Below are 26,873 nucleotides of genomic sequence, written 5' to 3'. Positions count from 1 at the left end.
GCTATATAAATATATAAAAATAAACCTTGCTTATATTCTTTATAATATATACATTTAACACTGGTATAAAAGACTAGTGGCATGTGTCCAGGCCCTGAATTTTAATGAGATTTTAAAATTCTGTTTTCAGGATAAATATTTATATAAAACTGAATTTGGTTTCCACAACCCAGGTAAGCTCCATCATCTGCCATGAAAAGTGCACATATACTGGCTGACAATTCATTATTAAAAAAATAAATCATGGGTTCAGCGGGAAAAATGGGCTTGTATGTTAAAAACAAAACTTTTGTCAGGATGTTTACTCAAATTCTTGAATTGGTGGTTATGAAATTGATATAGGAAAATAAAGGAAGAGTAAAAAAAGGTAAAATGAGTACAATGAAAAAAAAATCAGAAAAGTTCTTAATATATACAGGCCCTCCAGGGAATCCATTAATAAAGTGAACAGTATACATGCTATATATACTAAGATGTAAAAGACTGAACTTATATTCCTACAAAACACTAATAACCCCTCTCTTCCTGCTTGATGCTATACTGCTACAGTAGTTTATGTCCTCCTTAAGTAGGAAAGTAGTAAATGGTTGTTTAAAAAAAAAAAAAAAAAAGTAAGTCAAGGTTTCTTCAAGCTTATACCTGGGCTATCACAAACAGAAAAATGATGAAAATCCAATGCAAAGCCCAACTTAGACCTAAACATTTAGGAAAAACATCAACATGACCAAAAATCTTAAACAATTCTCATCCTTTCCAACTCCCGATAAACAAGGGGAAGGGGGAGAAGGAAGAAAGAAGAATGCACTTAAGTTCAATTACTGAAAACGTCCACAGATAATTAGTGAAAGAGAGTGGACTTGCTCCAAGTCACTATGCTGTACTGTTCAGTTTAATTACAGGTTTTGCTGAAAAAGTGCTTTTTATCGTTATATTCAAAGCTGTTAATTTTTTGTTTTACATAAACAAGGAAAAAATATTGCGTCCAACAATAATATGCATAGGATGGGTGGTTTAAGCAGCTGATGGAGCTTGTTACAGGTGCCAAAGATGAAATTGTTTGCCCTAGGTTATGTTTGAAGCTATTCACAGGAACATTTCAGAGTAAATCTATTTCTATTTTTGTTGCAGGTATTTTGGAGTATAGAAGGGAAAAGCAGGGTAAAGTTTGACATTCCTGAAGCATCCAGGGTAATATAGTGGATCATGAGACAGTTTCATTCTTGGATTCAACTTTTCTTCTTACAAGGTTAAGTAAGGATTAAATGAAGGACTTTACCTACCACATCTTGAGTAAGATTTTTACTAATTAGCTTGCTTTCACTGCTCTGTACACATGGAGTCTCCAGTTTCTTCCTTTCCTTCAGTGATGTTTTGCCAACACAAACTCTGTGGCAGGGCTGAAAGTGTGCTGGCATGTTGGCTTCTCGACATCTGAAGGACTCAGAATCCAGAGCTCTTTCTGTGACTCTTGTAGTCCTCCCAGGAGCACAATTAGTTTTTTGGCTAATAATACATTGGAGAGATTCATGTAATAAAGGCAGGTCTAAGCTTCTGCCACAAGATCTGAGGCCCTGAGGGAGAGGTTGAGATACTGAGCTTTTTGACACTGTGTTACAAAGCCAATGAGAAAGGGGTGTAGCACATTTCAGATGTGCAGGCATTAAGAACTTTGACATTTTTGGATAGTCTCTAGTAGGAAGCAGATGGGCCAAGCATGCCCGACAACTGTGCTGAAGTATCATTAACTTAGTGTGATTTTCAGAGACTTCCAATGTCACTGACTGTGACTTGCTTGCTTCTTCTTTATTCTTTAAGATGTTTGCATTTTCCATTATCAGTTCTTTTGCCAATGATGTTACATTTGGACTCAAAGCCACTGCTGAATCACTATGGCGATGATAACTACAGTAAGTGCTGTGCATCATGGGTAATTGGTTCACACCCAAGCCATGCCCCACTGGCATTCCTGAAGGACACGCTACACCTATATTGGTTCTGTCACACACGAAATCTGGTGGTTTATGTCTGACTGCACACGACTGTTCTTGCAGCGATGATTCCATTAATTTTTGCTGACTAGGGTCATCATAACATGAACAGAAGAGTAAGCATCTGGCTGGGTTACTGGTGCTTGATTTTGGAGCCTCAATAACAGAAGTACTACTTCTCCTCTGTGCAATACTATGTCCAAGCACAGGACTGGGAAGGCAGTGAATAGATTCTTGACCTTTATCACAGCAAGAGGAAGTTTCTGACTCAAGGGGCTCTTGTACAAGTGCAGGAACAATAATATATGGCTACAACAAAAAGCAAGCAAACACACACACATACCAAAACCAAAAAATAACTGTTAGGCAAACGTGCTCATGAGTTTAATTCTAGTAAGGGCAAAGTTATTAAACCAATGAAATGAAATGAAATAAATGGAGGCCCATTTTATGATACTGTAGGAAGTGCTATACCAAACGCTAAAACCATTTCCTTGATCAAAGTAACCACACTTAGAAATACTCTATCTTCTTATAGCAAAATGAAAGAGACACTTGTAAGTCAAACTGGGAATACATGAACAAAATAAATCAGCATAAAAAGCAGAGGGGGGGAAGAGCAAGTTGCTAAATAATGATAATATTTAATATCATAATAAGTTACTTACTCCTGAAGGCTGCTGGTAGTGCCCTAGTTGCTGAAGACTATGAGGCAAAGCCTGGCTCTCACTTAGAGGTGGACTGTAAACCCGTTGAATAGCAGGAGGTATTGAATCAGGAATAGATGAATAGATGACACTTTGCTGGCTGCTCTGTGAGTCTGAATAAACAGTGGACCCCTGACCACTGTCAAATGTGCTGTCAGCTGAAAGAAAAAAATCTTTTTTATTAAGGGCTTAAGAAATCAAACAAAATATTAAACAGCTTTAACAATGAGGTCAATGTGTGCTTTGACCATTACCACTACTAATTTGACCATTTCCACTAGATAAAAAAAGTTATACAATACAAATGTTATTTTCCATGAAAGGCACATCCTCCTCCCTGTAAGCTAAAAAACAAGCATCTCCTATTGGTTTTTCTATGAAGCTAGACACAAATATTTCCTGTAATGGGATAAAGCACTAACACTAAGAACTATAAGTGTTCTATGAATCTTACAGGATGAAAATAATATATATACTGCAGTCTATTGCGATTTCCATAGCAGAGAGGAGACCTCAGTGCCTTGCCTTTAAAGAGTTGCTGGTTTTAACACCCTTTTGATTATTGGTGTTGCAAGTTTCCATTTAAAATAAATTATGGAATATGTTATGCTGCACAATTTGCTTAGCCAATATAAAGTTTATAAATCAGCTTCACTGCATACTATTACCTCAACTAAGGAATACTGACAAGAGAAAACAAGAAAGATCAGAAGTAAAATGTACAATGGGAACAAAACAATAGGAAAAACAAACTCTGGCTTTTTGCTGCAGCATGGTAAGTCCCATAGCACTATTCAACACAATGCCCAAAAATCATTGAGCCAAAGAGTTTAAGTTTTCACTTGTCCTACCATTTTAGGTCCCAATTGCCACACATGCAAAGTAAATAACAGAAGAACCAATTCATTGAAATTACAACTCGGGTCTAAACAACATTAATAAATCCTGATCTTTCCCGATTTTGTCCTTTACAAGTAGAAAGCCTTAGCATACCTGGATTCAATATCAACATAAATGAATGAAATAAAACCGCTTAATATAAGCAGCCATCTCAATCTAAGTTTTCAATGATTAGGAGCACAATTCACAGCTTTGTCAATGCTTACAATACACAGAGTTATCCTGACTAATCTGAAGAATTGCACAACTGAGAACTGGGCAAGACTGGGATTTTTGTCAAATGGAAGTAAGGCTTATAATGGTTTTGTTGAATATTAGAGACCTTTTCGAGTTTATTGAAACTTGTACAACATATCTGCACAGTTAACTAGATTCTTTTGCTAAAGCTATGTATACTTGAAAGAACCAAGATGGTAGCCATTCTTCCCATGGAGTTTAAAAAAAAACAGTGACTGTGACAACAGGGAGGAGTTGTAAATGTAGCTGACCTACACCACCGTTTGTTTGTTTTTTTAAAGGGTTTTAATTTGAAGACATCCACTGCTACTATTTTGTCTCAAACCACCCATCTTCCCAATTCCTCTACCACCTAAATAGGGCTTTTTTTGAGTTTGAATAAAAGGCGACTAAGGTCTCAAGCCCTCTCCATTTTTAGAAACTCATCTCCTAACCAAGTATTGAAAAGTTAATCCCATTTCTCTGCACATATGCATCTCCAGTTTAAAATAATCAAACTCTGCCTAAGAAAACAATATTGTGATTTTATAGCATACAGCATTTCAACTCATTATAAACAATTATTCAAAGATCTCAAATAAAGCTAGAAAATAAATGTTCATCATCAGTCCGACTCAAATGTGGATATTTATGGCACACCATGCTGTACACAGATATTAAATTAGGGAGAAAATGAAAAAATAAGTAGCACATGAGATAGATAGGGAACTGACTTCTCAACACGAAACAAGTTTCCAAGGACTTGGGCCACTGAATTGTCAAATTACAAGAGGAATACATCACAAATAGTGGACCAGAAAGCAAATTCCAGTCTTAATACATACCTGCGCTTTGAATCTTGCCAACCCACTGGCCAGCACAATTAATTTAATTTAGCTATCATTTAAAAAAAAAAAAAAATCTAATGTAGTATTTTATGAAAGGCTTCTCAAAGGAGTAAGCTTATATGAATTCAGGATGTGGTCAGAAAAAAAAATGTAGGATAAGACCTGTATTTTCAAAGGTTTTATAAATACTGTAACATTCTGAAAGTTATACGCAAGTCAAAATATATTATTATGTAAAAGTCAGTTATTTTGTGCAGAAGCCACTATAATTATGTTTCCTGTTTAAGGTTACAAACTAACTCAAATATAATGAAAAAACATTTTGTAAGGTACCTGAGTTGAGGAATAAACAGGGTCTGTATTTTGAATTTTTAGAAGCAGGTTAACTAAGTAAAACTCATTACAAGGGCATTCCCCCAACGTAACAGCTTCCAGGGTAGGACAGCATCTTAGAAAATTGGGGTCAGAAGGGACCTCAGGAGGTCATGTAGTCCAACCCCTGCTCAAAACAGGACCTGCCCCAACTCTATATCCACAGCCAAGGTTTTGTCAAGCCTGGTCTTAAAAACCTCCAGGTGATGGAGATTCCACCATCTCTCTGAGTAACCTGTTCCAGTGCTTTACTAGCCTCCTCATGAAGGGTTTTTCCTAACATCTAACCTAAGCTTCCCTTGCTGCAACTTGAGACCATTGTTCCATGTTGTGTCATCTGCCACCACCGAACAGTTTAGCTCCATCCTCTTTTGACCCCATCTTTAGGTAGTTGAAGGCTGCTATTAAAATCTCCTTTCAGTTTCCCCTTCTCTAGACTAAATAAGCCCAGTTCCCTCAGCCTTTCCTCAGGTCATGTACCTCAGCTCCCAAACCATTTTAGTTGCCCTCCACTGGACTCTCTCCAACTTGTCCCCATCCTTTCAGGGCAGGGCAAAACTAGACAGTACTCCAGACATGGCTTTCCCAGTGCCAAATAGAGAGGAATAATCACTTCCCTTGATCTGCTGGCAATGCTCCTACTAATGCAGCCCAGCATGCCATTAGCTTTCTTTGCAAGAAGGGCACATTGTTGGCTCGTATTCATATTACTGTCCATGAACTCCCTAGTCCTTTTCTATGCAGAACTGCTGCATAGCCAGTTGGTCCCCGGGCTATATCAGTGCATGGGATTGTTCCTTCCTCAGTGCAGGACTTTGCAATTCTCATTATCGAACCTCATATTTCTTTTGGCCCAATCTTCCAATTTGTCTAGGTCACTCAGAATCCTAGCCCTTCCCTCCAGCATATCTACTAGGGCTGCATGAAATTTCACCAGCAGTTTCATTTCTACACTGTTTCAATTCATTTTGAGCTTGAAACAGCAAAATCAAAACAAAACAGAGCTTCAAAACAGCCTCAAATCAAAAAACGAGGCAAGCTGAAACATTCTGAAATTTTTTAAATGTTTCAAGTTTCGAAGCTCAAGCTGGGCTTGCTTGCAGGGAAACAGAAACTAAAGTAAGGAGAGGGAAGGATTGCTCTCATTATTGACTGTGTAGCTGGCCAGTGACTGTCATCCTTCCCTGAGGTCTCTTCTAATCCCAGTGCTCTGGGGGAAGGATGAAAAAACTGCATAAAAGGCAGCACTGTTTGAACTGCCCTGCTTTCTGCCTTGGTGTCAGTTACTGTGTGGTGTGTTCCAGGTTTGCCTGTCAGCAGCTAGAGGCGCAGGGCCCCAGAGCCCAGACTCCCTGCACCTATCTCCTTGACAGGCTTCGTGGCTGCAGCAGGGCCTAGCAGGCCTGCAGTTTTCACCCCCCTGTGCCCTAAGGCTGACACAGTCAGTTGCACAAACATCCATGTCATGAGTGTTGCCTGTTTGCAGCCAGAGATGCAGAGCCCCAGAACCCAGAAGCCCCTGCACCTATCTCCTCGACAGCTGGCAGGCTTCACGGCCTCAGAAGGGGCTAGCAGGCCTGCAGCTTTCACCCTGCTGCACCTTAACTAACACACACACATACACAACATCACCCATGTCATGAGTTTTGCTTGTCCACGGTTTGAGGTGCAGTTTCCCTGAAACCCCTCTATCAATCTCCTTAAAACTTGGCAGACTTCATGCCCTCAGAAAGGGCTACCATTCCTGCAAGTTTTATCCAAATCAGCCCACAAATGACAAAGTTGTAGGCCGTTTCGAGCTTCCCCATTATAGCTTATGGGTGAAAAGTTGAAACAGTTTCAACAACACAAAACAGAACAGTGGTTTCGAATTGAAATGAAATTCAAAATGAAACACTGTTTCATCGAAATGCAAGTTGAAACGGAATGGTGCCGTTTTGAACAGCCTGAATACCTACTACTCCTCTTAGCCTGGTGTCATTTGCAAACTTTCTGAGGGTGCGCTTTATGCCATCTTCCAGGTCATTGTTGAAAATATTGAATAAAACCAGCCCCAGGACCAACCCCTGGGGCACTCCATTTGATACTGGCTGCCAACTAGACAGTCATTCACAGATTCCTAGAAGTTTAGGGCTGGAAGAGACCCCTTGAGATCATCAGGTCCAGCCCCACTGCTCTGGTTAAATAACCCCAGCAAGGTATGTATCCAGTATCCTTTTTGATGATCTCCAGTATAGGTACTTGCACCACACCTGCTGGGAGTCTTTTCCAGAGTCTGGTTACATGAACCGTGAAGTTTTTCCTTATATCCAGTTTAAAACCTTCTTTTAGGAGTTTATGACCACAGCTCTTAGTTTTCCCCTGGGACACTTTACGGAATAGTTGTTCACCTAGCCCCATATCAATTGATTACTATCCTCTCAGCCCAATGATCCAGCCAGTTTTCTATCTAACTTAGTTCAGCCATCCAACCTGTACTTCTTTAGCTTGCTTGCAAGAATGTTGTGGGGGGACTGTATCAAAAGCCTTATTAAAATCAAGTTATAACATGTCCACTGCTCTTTCCACATTCACAGAGCCAATCATCTCATCATATAAGGCAATCAGGTTGGTCAGGCATGACTTGCCCTAGGTGAATCCATGCCGACTGTTCCTAGGTCACCTCCTCCTCCAAATGCTTAGAAATAGATTCCTTGTGGACCTGCCCCATGATTTTACCAGGGACTGAAGTGAGGTTTGCTGTTCCCTGGATCCTCCTTCTTCCCATTCTTAAAGATGGGTACTGCATTTGCCCTTTTCTAATCCTCCCCCAGTCACTGTGAGTTTTCAAAGATAATGGCCAGCAGCTTTGCAATCACATCAGCTAACTCCCTTAGTACCTTCAGGTGCATCACATCTGACCCCACAAACCTGTCCACATCCAGCTTTTCTAAATAATCCCTGATGTGTTCTTTCCCCACTGTTGGCTGCTCACCTGCTCCCCAAACTGTGCTGCCAGGTGCAATAGTTTGGAAGCTGACCTTGTCTGTGAAGATTTTTTTTTTTTGCTGTTGTTTATTTTTAACTATTAGCATGCAATGACAAATTAATACATACAAATCAGGAATTCTGTCAGATAGCAGAATTGGTCTTGCTGACAGAAGCTACTCAACCCAGAAGGTTTTAATCATCATTTTTGATGGGCAGGAAATTGCATTTTTTCCTGAATCACTGAAGAGAAATATGAAGCTCAGAAACAGAAAGACAACTCCCTGGGTTCTGCAATTGAGGTTGTGTAGTTCCTCATTCAGACAACCAAAAATGATTAAACTTCAATTCACTTTTAATGCCCCATTCCACACAATTACCTACATCACCCTGAATAATCATTCGGTCCTCTTCTGCACTAGCAGCACTTAAGTGTCAGCCATAAACTTCAAAAGCACGTCCACACATGCAACCACATGCACATGCAGCAGCTCAAACAGAAGCAGTACAAATTTAAACTGAGGCTTTTTGCCACCACACACATGCTTGGACATGCACTTGGTTGTGAAGCAAGTTGTGCCACCTGGGGCAAAATAACCCTGCCTCGCTCCTCCCAGGTCTGCAGCCAGGGGTAGCTAGAGCCCAGGGCCAGTACCTGTGCTGTGAACAAGTAGTTGGGGCCAGGCGGGGCCTCCCCCATGGTCCCCTCCCCCCTCCTCTAGCCCCCCAACCCCCTACTTACATGCCAAGCTGGGGCCAGGTCCCTGCAGCTTGCACTACTGCCTGCCATGCACAGGCAGGCAGTGTGCTTTAGCACTGAGGCAAGGGCCAGCCAAATAGATGCTCTGGCTGGACTGAGCCTCCGGTTGCCTCAGGGCATGGACTGGGACGGTGCCTTGCCTACTTTTTTCCCCTGGAGTATTGTTTGACCCCTGGATATCCAGGCGTCTAATTTTGCCTCTGTGCTACAAATTTTCAGCACGAGGAATGTTTTTTTGTTCCCACATGTGCCTCTTGCAGCATTTCAAAGGGGTTTGAGATGCTGCAAGAGGCACATGCACGCTCATCTGGACATGCCCCGATGAGGATACATCTAGTTCCAATACCAACGTTGCTGATAAAACTGTTAAGCAGGATAGGTCCCAAGACCAATCCTTGAAGAACTTCACTAGTAAATCTCTCTTCAGTCAGATAACTCACCCTGCAACATTGCCTGCTGTAATCTTTCTTTGATCTAACATTTATCTGCATCCAGTTTGGCCAATATTTCCCATAAAGCACAGTATCAAAAGTTTTGCTTGAATCTAGTTTAATTAAGTCCACTACACTACCTTTATTCAAGAAGCCTGTTACACTCTTTTCATAGAAGGATATTGAATTAGTTTGACATGATCTTCTTCAAATAAACCTATGCCGTATTTTGTCCTATTTTCCTGTTACTTCTCTATCTTTGGCTATGTATTCCTACAGTACCTGTTTCAAGACCCTACAAACTTTTGAAGTCAGGCTATCAGGCCTGCAATTACCTACATCCATTTCTCCCTGTTAAAAAAAGAAAAGAAAAGATGCTACATTTGCTGTTTTCCAACTTCCCAAGTTGACAGATTTGGTGAAGATCTATGCAGGAGTTGCTATTTCGTGTACCAATTCCTTCAGTTATCCAGGGTGGAAAATTCCAGGAACCCAAGATTCTGACAGTGAACAAATCCAAGTTTTGTTTCCACTTCAGATGTGATAATCTCTATAATCAGCTACTCACTGCCACGTGGTTCCTACCAAAGTCATCAGCTGCATCTTCATCCTCATAGAGGCCCAAGGCAAAGTATTTAATCAGTTCCTGGGCCATACCTGGACTGATCTTGACCTCTACCCTATCTTTAAGATACAGTATCCATTTTTTCCACATTTGGTTCTCTTTTTAATAAGATGGTTAAGGAAGCTTTTGCGTCCTTAATCTAAGAATTTTAAATATTCTTTGCAAGGGAGAGCTCAACTAAGCCTTTGGCCAGTCTCACTTCATTCTTTGACCATTGAAAGATATTCTTCCTAACTGATCAAACCCATTTCTTATTACAAGAACTTCTAACATTTATGACTCTAACAACTTCTGTGAGCATCTATGAATATTAGCATTTCACTGTGCAACAGCCTTTTCAATTCTGTACGAAAAAGGGTTTGCATAGGAAGAAAACCTATATAATCACAGAGCAACATAAAAACACAAACATTATTTGGATGGCCTTTCATGAAGTTGATGACTTAAGCACATTCTGATGATCCTGGCATTGGTCTTTCTAAGAGACTGGCTGGGAATAAAACAGTGGGACCATGAAGCTTTGGGTGTGATATTTAGGATCAACTGATCCAATCCACTACTACAGCTGTCATTTCCTCAGCATGCTTGACTGAAACTACAACACAGCAGTCCTACTAAATGGAATAAATCTGGCTGCATCCTGAATCATCCAGCATCTTCTTTCTTCTTGTGACAGTACTAGGGAAGCTTTACAATAGAAGAGTGTTTGGAACATCCATCAGAAACTACTCAAACTGCACCCCCTTTGTTTTGAGAACAGCTGATTCTGGAAAAAACGTATCCATGTCACTAACACAATACTAAAATGGACAAGTCACCCTGTTCAGGTCTGTAGCCAGTTCAGTCTCTGCAGCTTCTGAAAGCACTTCAGTTGCACAAGGAGACAGCCTTCTGTAATGTTATACTGCTGTGCCAGTTTTTTGTTGATACCAAATAAGGTGACTAGAGAGTTTTTCTGCTGATGCTGCCAGCTTGACTACTCGAGTCTTACTGCTTTTCAAGACTTGACATTTAATTTCAGAAATAAAAACCTCAGGTTTATCTTTCAGTAGCTGATGCTGGGTATTTAAAATCATTCCAACTTCATTCAGCAATACAGGACATGCTCAACACAGTTTCAAGCCACTTGATGTAAAGCCACAGAACATACACACAGTTCTTATTCTGTATTTTTTCCTTCCAAATCTTCACTTGAGGAAACGCTTCCCTTTCTACATTTTTTCTAAGGTAATTCAAGGCTCCAAAAACTGAAAAAGTATGATAATACTGCTCAGGAAGCTCAGCAGTGCCCTCATAACAGTCCATATGAAATCTCTTGGGGAGTTGAATTATTTGAATATTGAATTATTGAAAATCTCAGTTACCTTACTCAGCCATCTATTATAACACTTCAGTGTTTTCAGTGTTTATTTGCCCTACACCTGTATCAATCAAATACTATACAAAAAGCAGGCGTGATATTTTGTGCAGGTTCTCCAGTTATTTTTTGTGGAATTTAGAATGCCCCGTATTGATACACTGGTGAACTACATTGTGCAAAATTACTCAGGGTTCAATGTTTAGCTTGGGGTACTGATGATCTTTCCACAAGGATAAATCACAACTCCTCTGAGAAGCAGTAAAGCAGACATGAGACTTACATGCAACAGATGTGACGCTGGTGGGCAGGTTCTGCTGAAACGGATGCTGGTCAGCTTCTGGCTCTTCTGATTCTGAGGGGATATGGTGACCAGCATGGGAAAGGTACGTAACTTGAACCTGTTGTGCATGTGGGACCTTCAGTTTCTCCAAACATTCAGAATCTCTACGGTCCTCTGACTGGATCCTGGGCCCAATTCTGTCTCTTCTCCATTGTATTAATGCTACTCTGTCACGTATTGACTTTGCAATTATCTTGAGATCACTTTCATGAAAAAATCCAGAGTCAATCTGCAGAGAAAACAAACTTACTGAGTGCACACACATGTATATGTTATGAAAAGTTACAGATTGAGAGAGAAAGGAAGAGTTTGTAAAAGCAGGAACTGCATTTCTCCTCTCTCAGAAACAGGAGTCCAGGATGGGTTGAATCAAATTATTGCAGCAAACTTCTAGCAATCGATCCAAAATTGCAGTGGTCACTCCCTTCCTCCCACCCAATTGCGAGATAGCATGGCAGTTTAGGGGGGTTTTTTTTATGAGGTCTCCCCCATATCTTTTTTTGGGGGGGGAGGGGGAAGACACAAAATATCCCAAAGAAGAAATGCAAGCTGACACCATTTTCCACTGCACATGCTTAGGGAGCTGAAATATTTTGATGGGTTCCAAGCATCTAAATTCTATTTATGGACAGATTTTTTGGATGCAATATACAGCAAAACCTAATAATAAAAACTTTATGGTGAAAATCAGAAGTTCAGAGGGAACCAATTAATTACTGAAGGGGCCAGGTCTCACAAACCTACACAGCCTTGCACAGCAGTAAGTAATTTTGTCAAGAAATTCTTCTCTGCAAAGCCAGATGGGAGGAGATCTAAAATTCTGTCACAATAAATTAAAAGAGTTCTTCTCATCTCACACCTTCATCCAAAAAAAGATTTCTTTTGTTTTTCATAATGCCATTGACAGCTCTCAGAGTCACTCTTCTTCTGTAACTCTGGGTTGTCAGCCCACTCATGCATATGCCTTATTTTTAGGCCTTTCCTTCTTTGCCCATGGGGAAACTTTAAACAGGTTTCCTCCTGAACTTCATGAATTTTGAAATTCCTTTATAACTATCACTAAACTTCATTCATCCAGGAGAATGTTTACATTATCTTCTTCACAAACATTTACAGCAACACAAGATGGGAAACTTAAGGTTTTGGGGTTTTCTAAGGATTCTGAGTGGCCAAAAAACCCATTTAGGTGAATATATTATTTGGAGGGGGGGGAAAAAAAAAAAAAAGGGACTTAGAAGTAGACCTGCCAGTAAGGAATGATTAATTTTTTCAGTAAAATATTACCATTTCTACATACTTTGGAGGAAAGCAAGATATAGTAAGGGTTCAGGTTTATGAACTTTTGAGAACTTCTGCCAAAATAAACCAAAACCCACTTCTCTCCTATGAGAAGTTTGGCAGACGAAGGCCCTAACTTGCAAACCTTTTTCATTAAGATTTAAACATGGTTATTAAAAATGGTAAACTGTACCACACAGCAGCTTGTACTAAGGGGAGCCGTGTCAAAATATATTGCTTGAAATGCATTCAATTTTCAATTCCAGGTTAGCAGCAGGAAGCTACAGCAAGCTGACTTTCCATAAATTATTTTGGGACACACGGTTACAAGAGTTACAGTATCAAAATGGTTGCTCTCTCATGGGAATAGGAGTGATGATGATACGATCATTAAATAACGTCCTCTCCTGCTCGCTCTCATGGGAAACAACGTACATTATTACCATAAAACAAAGTCAGAATTCAGGACCAGCTCATCCTGGTTTCATGAATCATTACAGAAGAGTGTCTTACCTGCTCCTTTGAAGCTATTACAAAATGAAACAAATAGCTCAATCTTTTAATTGTTTCTATACTTTTGTCTAAGGGAAAGCATTTGTTTTAGTTTTAAGATACTGTGGTGCCTGTGACACTGTGCACTGTTAATTTAAGGTTATCATCTTTGCAGCTTTACACAATACAATAGTAGAAAAACATGACCACTTCAAAAGTTTGACTATTTTCCATCCAGTTGTGTCCAAAAGTCTGTCTACATGGTCGGCTGCACTGCAATAGAGATACCCAAGATATCTCATTCAAAGCTACCTTGGGTACCAGATGCAGTCTACTCATGGAAATACAGAATTTCATTCAAGCTAATTTGCTCTGTTAAGAACCACTGAACTGTGCCATGTAAACCTACCCTCAGACTGGCTGGTCTACTAACTGCGGATCGTGATGTTGGCTTTTTTTTTTTTTTTTGGTTTCCACAGTTCTGTCTAACAGTAAATTAGTTGGAAAAAACTCAGCAATTCAACAAAGGTACAATGTAGACTTCCTAAAGAAAATATCACTTTAAGAATTATGTTGCAATATTGGAAGATAAAAGAGTTTCCCAAACATACAGACCACAATAATTTAAAGACAACATACAAATTCACTGTTAGCCTTTACTGTTCTTTAAAAAACAAAAGAAAACATGAAAAAAAATAAAGCTCCAAACCTTCTGCCACCAACTATGCTTCAAACCATGTTACCAGTTTATGACAAGAGCTCAATGTCTTCCTAAAAACCAGGGGTTTTCAACCTTTTTTTAAAGTAAGTGTACCCCCAGTGGCTGGACGCAGGGGGTGGGGGGAGGGGGTGAAGGTGTGACACAGCTGGCTGTGGAGCAGCGGCAGCTCAGGGTGGTGGAGGTGGCTGCTACGTGAGAGCTCCCCCATGTCCAGTTGGCTAGGCAGCCCCTGTGTGGCCCACAGAAGAGTGCTACTGTCCTCGCCCCACCCCTGGTCCTGGGAGGCAGTGGCATGGGACGGTGGGTGACAGCGCTCCGTCCCTGCCCACTCACCCACGCGTACCCCCTAGGGCCTTCCCAAGTATCCCCGGTTGACGACCTGCATTTTAAATTATATTTCTTGTTCAAATTCTTCCAGGCCAAGAATCTGAGCCTATCTTCAGCCACCCCAATCTAATAGATGAGAATAAATCAGAGATGCTTAATAGTTGCATTGGCCTGTCCCTACTACAGGACAATAAGCTTTATATTTTTACTACTTTAATTTTCTTCTAGCACACATTTGAAAAACCTACCCTCATCCTTTTTTTGGAGTTGAACCTTTTAAATTAAATTTACTTTACCAGGTTTGTTCCTGCTGTCCTTTGAGATTTATGTACTACATACATACATACATGCATACATTTATTTATTTTTGTCAGGAGAAGTTTATTATACCATTTCTTGTGCAACATCATCAGGAGTTTCCTTCTCCAGATCAAAAGTAAACTCAATGGCTCCATTATCTTTGGGTTTTCCTTTCAGTTTCTTAGGATCTTCTACCCAGAGTCTTAAGGCAATAGAGGATTTCCTACCATGGTCTTCTTCTGCAAGTTCCACTCTTACCCCTGTATCTTCAGCAAAAAAGGCATGACTTAATAAGTCTTTAATTTCATATCTGCAACAAATGGATATCCAAAAAGAATATTAAATACTGCATACTTTAAACACCTCCAGCTAAACACCTGTGACAAAGAAAGGACACTACGCACACAGGATTATTAGTAACAGCAACCCTTGCAAACAGCCATAGGACTCCGGCACTTTTCATAACTCTTGAGCATTCACTCAAGCGTTCAAAAAAAGTACTTGGGAGCAAAGATGCAGTTTCTGCCCAAATTACCTTTATATGTGGAGTTTCAAATCGATACAGGTGAGGGGGAATTCCCACTAGGAATGTTCCTCAAGTATCTTTTTGAGAGGAGGGTATCAAGTCCCAAAGGACTCTTTAATCTAGTGGAGATAGGTGCAACAAGATCTAGCTGAAGCTACAAATAAACCATGGTTTCTTTTTCAAAAAATAGTGAGGCTATTTAAATCACTGAAGCAACTAGAGGGACACAGGACAGTCTCCATCATGAGAAGTATTTAAATGACAGTGGATGGCATCCTAATAATTTACAATCCAGCATGAGTGACTGGTGCCTCCTGAATCGGGGTGGGGGGGCAACCCGCAGAAGCCAACAGGAGCAGCGGTCTTGGCAGGGTTGGTGCTAACTGTTGGGGGGGGGGGAGCACCAGCCCCATCGGGTGGGGCATGTGCACCCCCTACCAGTCACCTATGTACTCTAGTATAATCCCCAAGTTACCGTGCTTATTGGAAGATTTACTGAGTAAGATTTTATGTACTATATTACATTGCAATTCAAATCACAGTTAGATGTTTTATGTCCTCAAAAAGCTCTGAGATTAAAAGTTTGAAACAAACCTTTCTTCTTTATTTTTGCAAATACACTCCCCAATTATCTCCTTAATTTCAGGATCAGTAACTTTTTCAAAACTTGCTGGCTTGATGCCCTAAAGAAAAAAAAAAGGAAAACACACAATTTAGACAATGCAATTTAAAACTCCTACAAACTTGCTACATAATTTACTGTGCCATAAAGTCAAAACCCAAGGTAACCACTTCTTTCAGTTTTAAGTGTTTATTGAGTATTTAAAAGGTATAGAATTTCTGATTAATATTGTAGTTTGAAGTAACCCGATTATAGTTCATGCATTCCACTCTGTAATTCATCATGAAAAATCCCCCTGATATTTACTATGAACGTTTGGCAAACATACTTTCATACCCACTGTGGACTTTGCAGCCAACATCCGAGGAACAAGAATTTAAATTCTCAAAATGTTTTTAACTCGAGTTGATTCCATTTTAATTTAAGAATTTAAATGATGTATTAACCTCTTGAAGTACTAAATGGCACAAAAATATATATTTTTTCAGGTAGCTAAATTGGCAAGATGGCTGAGAACCAGATTCGCTCTCTCCAGGCTTGCCTGTAAATTCAATATAGCACTCTGAAAGCTATCCTCAAAAGTCATCTTGATTTGAGAAAAGGAAAGGGAAATAAGAATCTGCTCAAACTTTGCATAGTTGTTCATACATTTTCCACCAGTTAAGGATATATAGCTTTCTGGAGAAAGTTTGCACAGATATTCAGAGGAGTGGGGGAAATCTGAACTGATGCAATACAAGCTACATTAGTATCCAACAGCTTAAATTCTTTCTTTGACTACCTTTCACTTCTGGATTTAGACCATCTAAACAAAGAAAGCTGCTTTTTAAGAAAAAAAATCTGTTCAGCAATGCAGTAAGAAGAAGAGCCAAAGTGATAACCTGCCTCTAAAGTGGAAAGCATAAAATAACAAAACGGTCTACTAATAGAGCTCTGAAAGACAGTGTAAATGTAAAAAGATTCTGTAAGTTCCTCAGCCAAGGAGGGGGTTGTGACAAGAAGACAGATAACAGAAAAAAAACTAAGGGTAGTCATAAATCCTCCTCACCTGTGTGCTGATAATTACTGCATGCAGTTCTGGTCCCCACATTTCAAAAAAGATGCAGCAGAATTAGAAAATGTACAGAGAAGGGCAACCAAAATGATCAAGGGTTTGGAGCAGTTGCCATACCAGGAAAGACTAAAAAGGCTAGGACTCTTCGGTTTGGAAAGGAGAAGGCTGAGGAGGAATATGATAAACATTAGGGCTGTGGCGAAGCTTCGGCAGCTGATTCGATTCGAAGGAGATTAGGCCCAATTTGGTGGTCGAAACGCTGAATCAAATTGGGAGGACCTTTAAAAGGTCCAAATCGAATCTGAAGCCTCTATAGCTGAATCGGCACTGAATCTAAATCTGTGCCAAAAATCGAATCAAGTCAGTGATTTGAATTACCAAATTAAATCACTGTCCCAAATCTGAATCTGCCAGATCCAAATCATACACTTCATGCTTCACACAGGCCTAATAACCATCTATAAAATCATGAAGGGTGTGGACCAAGTGAACAAAGAACTATTATTCACCAAGTTCCAGACTACTAGAATTAAGGGGCACTTGCTGAAGTTAGTAGGTGACAAGTTCAAAACTATCAAGGGATTTTTTTTGAATTGCAAAACTTAGTTAATTTGTGGTGTTCATTGTCACAGGAAGTGGAGGCAGACAGCATAGCCAGGTTCAAAAAGGGACTGAATAAGTTTATGGATGACAGACCTACTAATGGTTATTGAAGAGAACGACTGAAAATGTTTTTTTCTGGCGTCTGTAATGCAGTAAGTGGTAAAAGTATTGAATACAGAAAGATTACTTTATATCTATCCAGTTTGATGCTCACCCTGGCTAGCATCAACTTCTACCACTGCTAGAGATAGGAAACTGGGCTAGATGGACCATTGGCCTACCCAGTATGGCACTTCCTATGTTCTTATAAAAAGGGACCAGTTTCACCAGCCCGTGCAACATAAATGAAATAAGCTCCAGACACTTCATCCAAAAACAATATCCTCTTGCCAGTATTTAGACACTCCTGTATGAAAAAAATCGAGTCAAAAATCTGTATATCCATAGTCTACTCTTGTGTCTTTCCATCAAGTAATACACTCTCGTGTCTTTCCATCAAGTAATTGCAAAATGTAATGCCACGTGGGAAAAATTAGTACAAATACCAGGTAGGCTGCATAAGACAGTCAGCAACCAACTACACAGGCAGGTAACTCTTGATAGAAATGATAGTTAAGCAAACCAAGCACAAGTGAAACCAGGTAAGGATAGGTATTACCACAAGTGATAGCTAAGGAAGCCAGGCCAGCCAACTATTACCCGTGTCAAAATCAGGAAAATTGTGGTTAACAGTAGGCCTGTGCAAATAAGGAAGTATTCGATTCAGACTATTCCGAGGACAGCGATTCAAATCGCTGTCCCCATCTGATTCGGCTGAATCAGAATTAGAGATTCGGCACCAATTTGGATCGGCCAGGGAGAGGCAGGCACAGCTGGGTGGCTGCAGGTTCTCCTACAGCTCCTTCGGCTGCGCGTGCCTCTCCCCGGACAGTGGGGAGCTGAAGGAGAAGCCCCCGTGGCTACCCTGCCTGGCCTCATTCCCTGCCTGGCCCAACCTCCCAGCACTTTTTTTTAATATAAGAGAGAAAGCCCTGCACTCACCAGCTGCAGCAGTGGCAACTGAGGCCTCTGGGCACTTGTGGCAGAGCCTCTCCCCACGCAACATGGGGCAGCAGAGATTGCCCCAACCCGGGCACAGCAGCTCTCACATGGCACAGGTATAGTGTGGCTCGGCAGGGCATTGTGCTGTCTGGAAGCTAGGGCCACTGGGGCTGAGTGGTGCCGGGTTCCTGCTGACAGGTGGAGCCACCCCAGGTCCTGAAACAGTGCGCAGCGCCCTGCCAAGCTGCACTGCACCTGTGCCATGGGGCAACTGCCACAGGTGCCAAGGTGGAGTGGGGTGATCGCTGCTGCCCCCCACTGCATGGGGGGCACCCAGCAGCACCTATTGCTGCTGCCAGAGCTGGTGACTGCTGGGCATTTTTATTTATTTATTTATTTATTTTTGAAAGTACCAGGAGGCTGGGCTGGGCGGGGGATGAGGTCAGACAGGGCAGCCATGGGGGCTTCTCCCACAGCTCCTCTGGCTGTCCCTGCCTCAGGCCCAGTGGGGGGAGCAGTGGGGGCTATGCCCTGCTGCTGCTTGCCCAGCCAGAACGCGGGGTGATGCAGGAGTGGCTCACTCTGGGCAGCAGCAGGGTATAATCCCCACTCCCAACACTGCCACACCCCCATCAGCACTGGGAGCACGGGCTCTGCCCTGTTACCACTTGCCAGCCAGTGCAGCAAGCATGGGATATGGGCAGCTCTGGGAGCAGGGGCTATGCCCTGCTGCCGCTTGTCACCTTGAGCGAGCCACACCCACATCCCACCTCCCCACACCCCGGTTGGGCAGGCAACAGCATGGAAGAGGGCCCGCTCCCAGCACTGCAGCGCCCGCATCCTGCATCCCACCACCCGTCTCCCCAAGTCACGCACCCCCTGCTCCAGCTGGACAGTTTGTTCCAGCCTCAATCTTTCCCTCCCCCGACGTCCCTTCCATCTCCCCTGCCCCAACCCCAACAGACTTACCAGCTGGAGGCAGCTGCCAGGTTAGTCTACGGGTGAATCCCCAAATCAACCAAATCTTTTCCAAATCAGTTAGGAGCTTTTAATTGCCAAGTTTTTAAAATCAGTCTCCCGATTTGATTCGGATTCAGAGATTCAGTCCCTGAAATCAGGCTACTGAAGCTTCACACAGCCCTAGTTAACAGGTACTCAGTTTATACCACTGCCAGCTTGTTCCCATTCAGCCCAATAAAAACATTTCTGTAAATCACTTTTTCAAGGACAAGATCAGTTACATAACCCCAAAGTTTCTGTAGAAGAAGATATCCCTTCCATCTGTCAAATGAAGCCAAGACAAAATTATCTCTATCTCTTGAATGAAAACTGGATAAAACAGGTCTCATGAACAAAGGCTTCTGCATTTAGGTCCCAATTTAGCAAGGTACTTAAGGATATGAATATTTACTTTGATGTCACAGGGGGAAATTCAGTGTAATTTACAGCTTACCTAAAAAGGAAGCACTAAAAGAAGGCCAAGATTCAATGGAAGTTACGTACTTAACACCATCTCATTTTAAAATTCCACCTTAAAAGAATAATAGCATTGTGCTAGATAAGGAAGTCAGATGACTGGACTTCTGGAAACATCACATGCTACACTGCCTTTAAAATAAACAGCACACGACTGAAGAAATTCCTGCATTTCTGATTCTGACAGTCAAACAACTGGGGTACAACCAATGTCAGGATGACCTGAAGGACTTGCTCAATACATGCCTTAAATCCAATTATCAAATTTCACTGAAGGTTGGACATTTATCTCCTTCAAGTTCTTCCAAACACCCCAGTGCTAAACTTTTCTTATGTTAAAAGTCTGATGCTATGTAGATTTTTCTAATTCAGATTGTGATTTGCCTTTCAAGTGAGGTGGAATCTTTCACTTGTGCCTTAAAAATCAGAAGATTAAGAAAAGTATTTCATGAAAATCGAAGTCACAGAACAGGCATACAAAATAGCAGTCTCCTGCAGTTCTGACTAGGCAGAAGTGACAAAGAATTTTCTGTTCAGGTAGAACAAAAGCACTCCAGATGGAATCACTTCTTTGATTACAGAAATCTGAATCTTAATATTAGCCTAGAGATATTTGTTCATACTAAAAGGATATGCCAAACTGATACCGGATACTGATGCCGGATGGTAGATCATCTCGGATGAGGAGGATGATGATAGTCAGGTAGATGGTGAACAGGGTGGGGGTGATCATGCAACCTTGTTTGACCCCAGACCGAATGTGGAAGGTATCAGTTTCAGACCTACCACTCAGGACAGTGGCGGTCATATAATCATTCAGGAGCCTCAGCATAGTGACAAACTTCAACAGGCAGTCAGTATGTTAGAAGATGGTCCACAGAGCTTCACGATTTAAGGAATCGAATGCTTTGGTCAGGTCAACGAAGGCAAGGAACAGTTCTTGATTTTGCTCCCGACATTTTTCTTGGATCTGCCTGGCAACGAAAACCATGTCTGCAGTGCCCCTGGATGGAAGCCACACTGGATCTCCTTGGCAATGGGACAAGGACGGTTCAGGAGGACGCAGACCAGGATCTTACCCACAGTGGACAGAAGGGAAATCCCCCGGTAGTTCCAACAGTCAGATTTGTCCCCCTTCCTGTAGACAGTCACGATGGTTGCGTTTTTGAGATCCCAACCTGGACCCACACCAGCCCTGGCTCTGAGGCACCAGTACAGGCCCCACACTCCCACCTGCCTGCTTGTGCCCACTCATCCCCCTGCCTGCTGCCACTGCCCTTCCCCTGCCACTTCCCTACCTTCCTCCCTGCTGCCACCATTCCCCCCCTACCCTTCCACTGCTCCAACAGTGCATGGTTTCTGGCTAAATGTCCAAGACTGCAGAATGCAGCAGGAGCCAGCCCAGCCCCCATGATTCCTAGCTGGCTCCTGCTGCACTGCGTGGTGTTTCTGGGGGGGGACCCATGCACACACATGCACCCACACACCCCCCTCACACCACCATACACACCCCACACCCACATCTCTCCACAACCCAGCCACCCTCCCCCTCCATAATTCCTCCACAAACCCCATACCTACCCACACATCCACATATACACCCACACACTTCAAATCCACTTACCCCCACTTATCCACCCTTCCACAAACCCCACACACACATCCATACCCTCTCCCACCCCCACAATACACAAAAGGAAGACTTCACTTTACACTGTAGAAGTAATTGGCTTACTTGACTAGAAAAACAGACAAAGACCAGCAGTACTGATACTGCTCAATTCAAATGTTCTGAGATAAGGAATCCGCATTCCTGCATTCCTTGGGTTATCATGATATCTTGCCCTGAGTATTCCTGTATGCCTTGGGATAGCCCTATGCATAGATAGTTGTTTAAGTAAACGACCTAAGTTTCTGTGTAATTTACTATTGTTTTGTTTCTCCAAGGTGTATTTTTTATCTCTTTCTCTATCTTTAGTATAAATACGCTTGTAACCTTAGAGAGTCTGAGAAATCCTTTGAAACAGACAGGTGGGTGATTCCCCTTGCTGTATTGAATTCTCCCTGTGATCACAGTACAGCCCTAAATAAAGAAAAGCTGGCTCTGTCAGTTCTGATTCAACCACAACGCAAAGTTTGATTTCTTCCACAAAACTATTATGCAATCATCTCTATATACACTATGCAAGCACATAAAATCAAGACAAATAGTTTTTGAAAACAAATTAATGCATCTTACAGTAGATTTTTTAATTTTAAAATATAATTTAATTTTTTTCTGGTTTCAAGATGGCAAACCCCCTTCCAGAGGCAAGGGGAGGGACTTCTGGTAGCAGAGGTCAGGGGTCAGGACTTCCAGTTCCAAGATGGCAACCAGGGGGTGGGGCATCTGTCAAGGGACAGGGCTACCTTTGTGGCCCTTTATTACTTACTAGAACTTGTTAAGCAGTTCTCTAGCTGAAATAATTGCCCGCCCCTGGATAACACCATCCCACCCAAGGGTCTGCCCAATTTGCTCTTGATTTCCAGAAACAGATTCCACAACTTTTCTTGGTAGCTGCTTCCACTGCCTTACCACTGTGGGCAGGTGAAGCAAAGAAGCAGCAAAAAAACTTAACTATTCATATTACAATTTATCAACACTGACGATGGAAAATTTCCCTGCTACAAAGAAACTATTTTTAGGTTGAATAGCCAGAAAGAATTTCTGAGAGTTAATAGCACCATAATACTAAGTTGTAACTTTAACACATATCATGAAAACTGGTGGTATTCTTAAAGCACTGGTGCCTATTTTGTGAATATATCAGCTTCTCCTAAAAAGGAAGTTTCTACACTTCACATTTTTGGGGCCCGACTCAAGATTCTGCACTCTTTGGGTTGTTCAGTATCTTACAAAAAGAAGCAACAGAATTATTGGAAAATTAATTGGATTAAATTGGTTGTGTTCCTTTAAAGAACCCTGAAGGTGAACTGTTACATTCCAAATTGGACAAGTAACTGTCTTTCCACAATAGCGCTGTATCTGAACTAGAAGGGATTCAATCAGTATTTGATAATGAGAAGAACCATCAAATAATTGTTTATTTCTATTCATTGTTGATGAGCAGGAATCCTGGTTTTCCCCGATAAAAAGTTGCCAATTTCTCTGATAAAAACCCAAAACCCATGATTAAAATGAAACGCCAGTATGTATGTACAGATGGATAGATCAGCTGAACAATGTTCTATTGATATGCTTACAATTCTATAGCAATTTGGAAGCCTAACAGTGCCTCAATCACCATACTAAAATAAATTTTAAAGTACCTATACATTTTAGTATTTGATTTTTCTTTTGTTTTTTATCATGGAAAAAAATCAGAGCTCCCCCTGTCCCCTTAGCTCACCAGGATGCAGGTCCAGGCCTCTCACACCCAAGCCATATCCCCCTCACCCTACCAGTGCTCCTCACTCCCCAGCCACACCCCCCTGGGACCTGCTGGTGCCCATCACACCCCAATCACAGCCCACTAGACCCTGCTGGTGCCCCTCTGTCCCCACCCACAGCCCCGCTGATGCCTTTCATCCCCTACCCACAGCCTCCTGCCCACCCCGCTTCCACCCTCCCAGAGAGGGTCTCCAACTGCCAGGGCTACAGGGACAAGGACCTGGGTCCACAGCAGCACCTGAACCCTGGATGCCAACTCCAGGCTCGGACAGGAGGCTGGCTCCCTACTGCTATGTGCACTCCCGGGGGGCAGGAGCAGCACATGCCCCCCAGTTCTGTTTGTGGGTTGGGTACAGGCTGCCTGTGGCCAGCTCAGGGCTCAATGCCTTGCTGTCCTCCCCTGGGGCCTCTGCAGCCCAGCAGGTCAGACCCAACACAGCAGGGTAGAGCGGGGCCAGGCAGAGAAGCTCATTACAGTTGCTGTGAGCTCCACACTGCCATGATGATGTGCCCCCTGCCTGCCACATTCAGGGTGGGCAGGGACATCTCCATGGCAGCACAGGACTCACAGCAGCTGCAACAATCTTCCCTGGGCCCACTCTGCCCTTCCATACCCACCAAGCTGTGGAGGACCCTGTGGGAAGGGCAGCAGGGCAGGGAGCCCAAGTCCAAAGCACGCAGCCCATCCCACTCCACAAACATCTGTGGGGTACAGGTCCTCTGTGGCGCCTTGGGAATGAGTGCAGTGGCAAGGAGCCAGCTCCAGTTCCTCACCCCCCACCTGCAGCTCTATCCCACTCGCCCCACTGGGGCCCTGTGGCTGCACGTTGCAGCCCCAGGCACCACACAGCTAGGCAGCAGCCCCAGCCCTGCTGTGCCCAACTCCCTCATTCTCTATAGCAGCCTCAATTCCTGCCTCCCCCCACTAGACTTACCTGAAAGAGCTGCTCTCCAGGTTGCCTGGCACCCCCTGCCTGACTGCCCTCTTCCTGCTGTCCCCAGCCCCTTGCAGGCTGGCATTCCACCAGCCTGCAGAGAGCTCTTTGGAAAAGAACAAAATCTGTGCGTTTCTCTGTTAAAATGAAAAACCTGCATTTTTCTTGGGTAAAAAGGAAAATATGTTTTTTTCCCCTCCCATGGGAAGAGAAAACCCAGATCCCTGTTGAAAAGATGGTTTTATTGAAAGCAGAATATTACGCAGCCACCTGCATGGTAAGTTTGAATTATAGTAGAAATAGTATTACTGGTTACAGTGGGAGATAGTGAGTTATAGTTATGGTATAATGAAGTAAGCAAATGCCAACATAGTTCTTGGCTATCTACCAAATGCTTCCCAGTATCAACCTATGTGGGACCTTACATAACATGCTGCAGAACTTGAACACACAACACTCTAAACAACAGGTGTGTAAGTAGCAATTTAATAAAAGAAAACTGCTTTGTTTGCCTATATACAGGTTTAGAGGCTATTTTAAAAATATTTCCTGAGGAACCTTCTATTGCCTGGCATTGCTTTCTCAAAGGCAAAGCATTGACTGCAGGTCTATGAACTTCCCAAAAAAGCATGCCCTTCGCTCTTTAATAGTTCTATTTGATTTTGTAGATAACTTGATCTAAACCATGCATATAGCAAGTGTAAGATATCAAATCTCAATTTAGTTTTGTTTGCTTGAAAACAAAGCTTTTCCACTTATACAATCTATCTTTTATTTGTGTGTTGCTAGATGGAATAGGGTAGGACATGCCAGTCATCTAGAGACTAGGCCTGCTTTCAGGAAAATTTAATTTGGCAAAAGGTCCCAGATGACCAATTTGCAAATCTGACCTTACCAACCATTTACATCACACAAAGTGACTCCTAAGTATGCGTTATTAGTTTCAAAGCTATTTGGAATAATGCTTTCTCTAAAATATCTATGATGTCATGACCTGCAAACATTTGAACTACAAGAGTACGTCAAGATAAATAGCAATGAGGAAGATACGTGTCATTTTATTAAGTACCGTACTGAAACTACCTTAAAAAAATCTTTTATTAATGCCCAAAACACCATCCGCTTTTCATATACTACATTATTGCCCCTGACATCTGGGAAGAGGTCCCTAGAAATATCTACATGGCCACTATTTTCACATTGCTGCAAATCCCCCTTAAAACTCTGGCATGTCACCTACAGAAAACTTGCCAGTGGATAAGCAGGAGGAATCCTGAGACTATGCTCTTTAATCACTCCCTGTCATTCCTGTTTCATTGCCTCCCTGTGATCTTGAATATCTGGTTTCTAAGTACTTTTGGGAAGACACTTCCTTTATGTTGCATGCCTATTCACTTTGCACAAAGGGTACTGGTCCAGAATTGGAGCTCATAGGCAACACTGTAACACAAAGTAGTATATAATAAAGTTTGCTAACCTGACATTTAGCTGTCAGTCAAGATACCTCCAACTTGCATTTAAATAACTCCTTTCCCATACAAAAGATGATTAACTGATAAGCAGATAGATAATGCCCCAGTGCTACAATTTATGAAAAGCTCACACTTATGTTTCCTGGAGAAAGGAAAAGCAGAATTTAATCCCTGCTCTATTTTATGCCATTGATTATTTCAGCAGAACCTGACATGGAATATTTTTCTGTAAGTGAAAGATTTCCAGATACAGACTAAACCTATAGTACAGGGGTTGTCAACCAGGGGTATGCATACGCCTCGGGGTACTTGGAAAGGCTGTAGAGGTATGCATGGGTTGGTGGGGACTGAGTGCACCCTGGGGCACAGCGGCAGCTGCATCTCCTCTGGTGCATTCCCATACTTCGCTTCTTATTTTACTGGCCAGGTGCCACCTGCCCCACACAGTACATCACAGTGCCTCTGTGCCCCCCACCTCAGTTCACTCTCTGTGCCCGCTCCCAGGAGCAGGGCCAGGGTGGAGAGGGCAGTGGTGTCTCTGTGGGCCACACACGTGCTGTCCAGCCAGCTAGACAGGCAGGCAGGGGGGAGGAAGAGAATGGGAAAGGCCCACACATGGCATCTGCTGCCATTCTCACCGCCCCACACTACTTTCTCATGGCTGGTTGCATGTGCAGCTTCATGGGCTAGTGACAGGATGTGAGTGATTGGCTGGGTGCAAGGCCTATCACTACCCCATGGAGCTGCATATGCAACCAGCCATGAGGAAGTGGTGCAGGGTACAGCAGCAGTGGCAGCATGGGATGGGGTGGTGATGGTGGCAGCGTCCACCCATGCATACCCCATCTGGCCATCCAGGAGACGTGCTTGCAACCTGCAGAGAGACCACTGAATGGGAGATGTCTGCGTCTGTGTGCGTGGCCTGCCCACCCAGCAGCAGCAGGCACAGCATTGCACAGCTCTTGGGCCAGAGGGGTGCGCAGTCCAGTCTGCAGCAGCAGCCGTCTCTGCCCCACACAGATCTGGGCCTCTGCCAGGGAGTACACAGCGCCACCCCCCTCTCTCCATGCTCCCCCAACAAA

At 42.6% G+C, this 26,873-nt stretch overlaps 1 protein-coding gene across 1 annotated transcript in view; it reads right to left on the bottom strand.

Moving 5' to 3' along the window:
• The window catches only part of WNK2 (WNK lysine deficient protein kinase 2), a gene marked incomplete at its 5' end in the record, with an annotated part of 206,484 nt that overhangs the window by 86,281 nt on the left and 93,330 nt on the right, over nucleotides 1-26,873 (bottom strand). The window contains 4 exons of the mRNA XM_019537018.1: nucleotides 2,657-2,853; nucleotides 11,455-11,743; nucleotides 14,723-14,942; nucleotides 15,753-15,841. Coding sequence (XP_019392563.1) covers nucleotides 2,657-2,853; nucleotides 11,455-11,743; nucleotides 14,723-14,942; nucleotides 15,753-15,841 — 795 coding nt within the window. The remainder of the gene's footprint in view (nucleotides 1-2,656; nucleotides 2,854-11,454; nucleotides 11,744-14,722; nucleotides 14,943-15,752; nucleotides 15,842-26,873) is intronic.

Source organism: Crocodylus porosus, unplaced genomic scaffold, assembly GCF_001723895.1.
Source record: "Crocodylus porosus isolate Cpor-Errol unplaced genomic scaffold, CroPor_comp1, whole genome shotgun sequence".
Lineage (NCBI taxonomy): Eukaryota > Metazoa > Chordata > Crocodylia > Crocodylidae > Crocodylus > Crocodylus porosus.
This window is presented reverse-complemented; position numbering and strand designations above follow the sequence as displayed.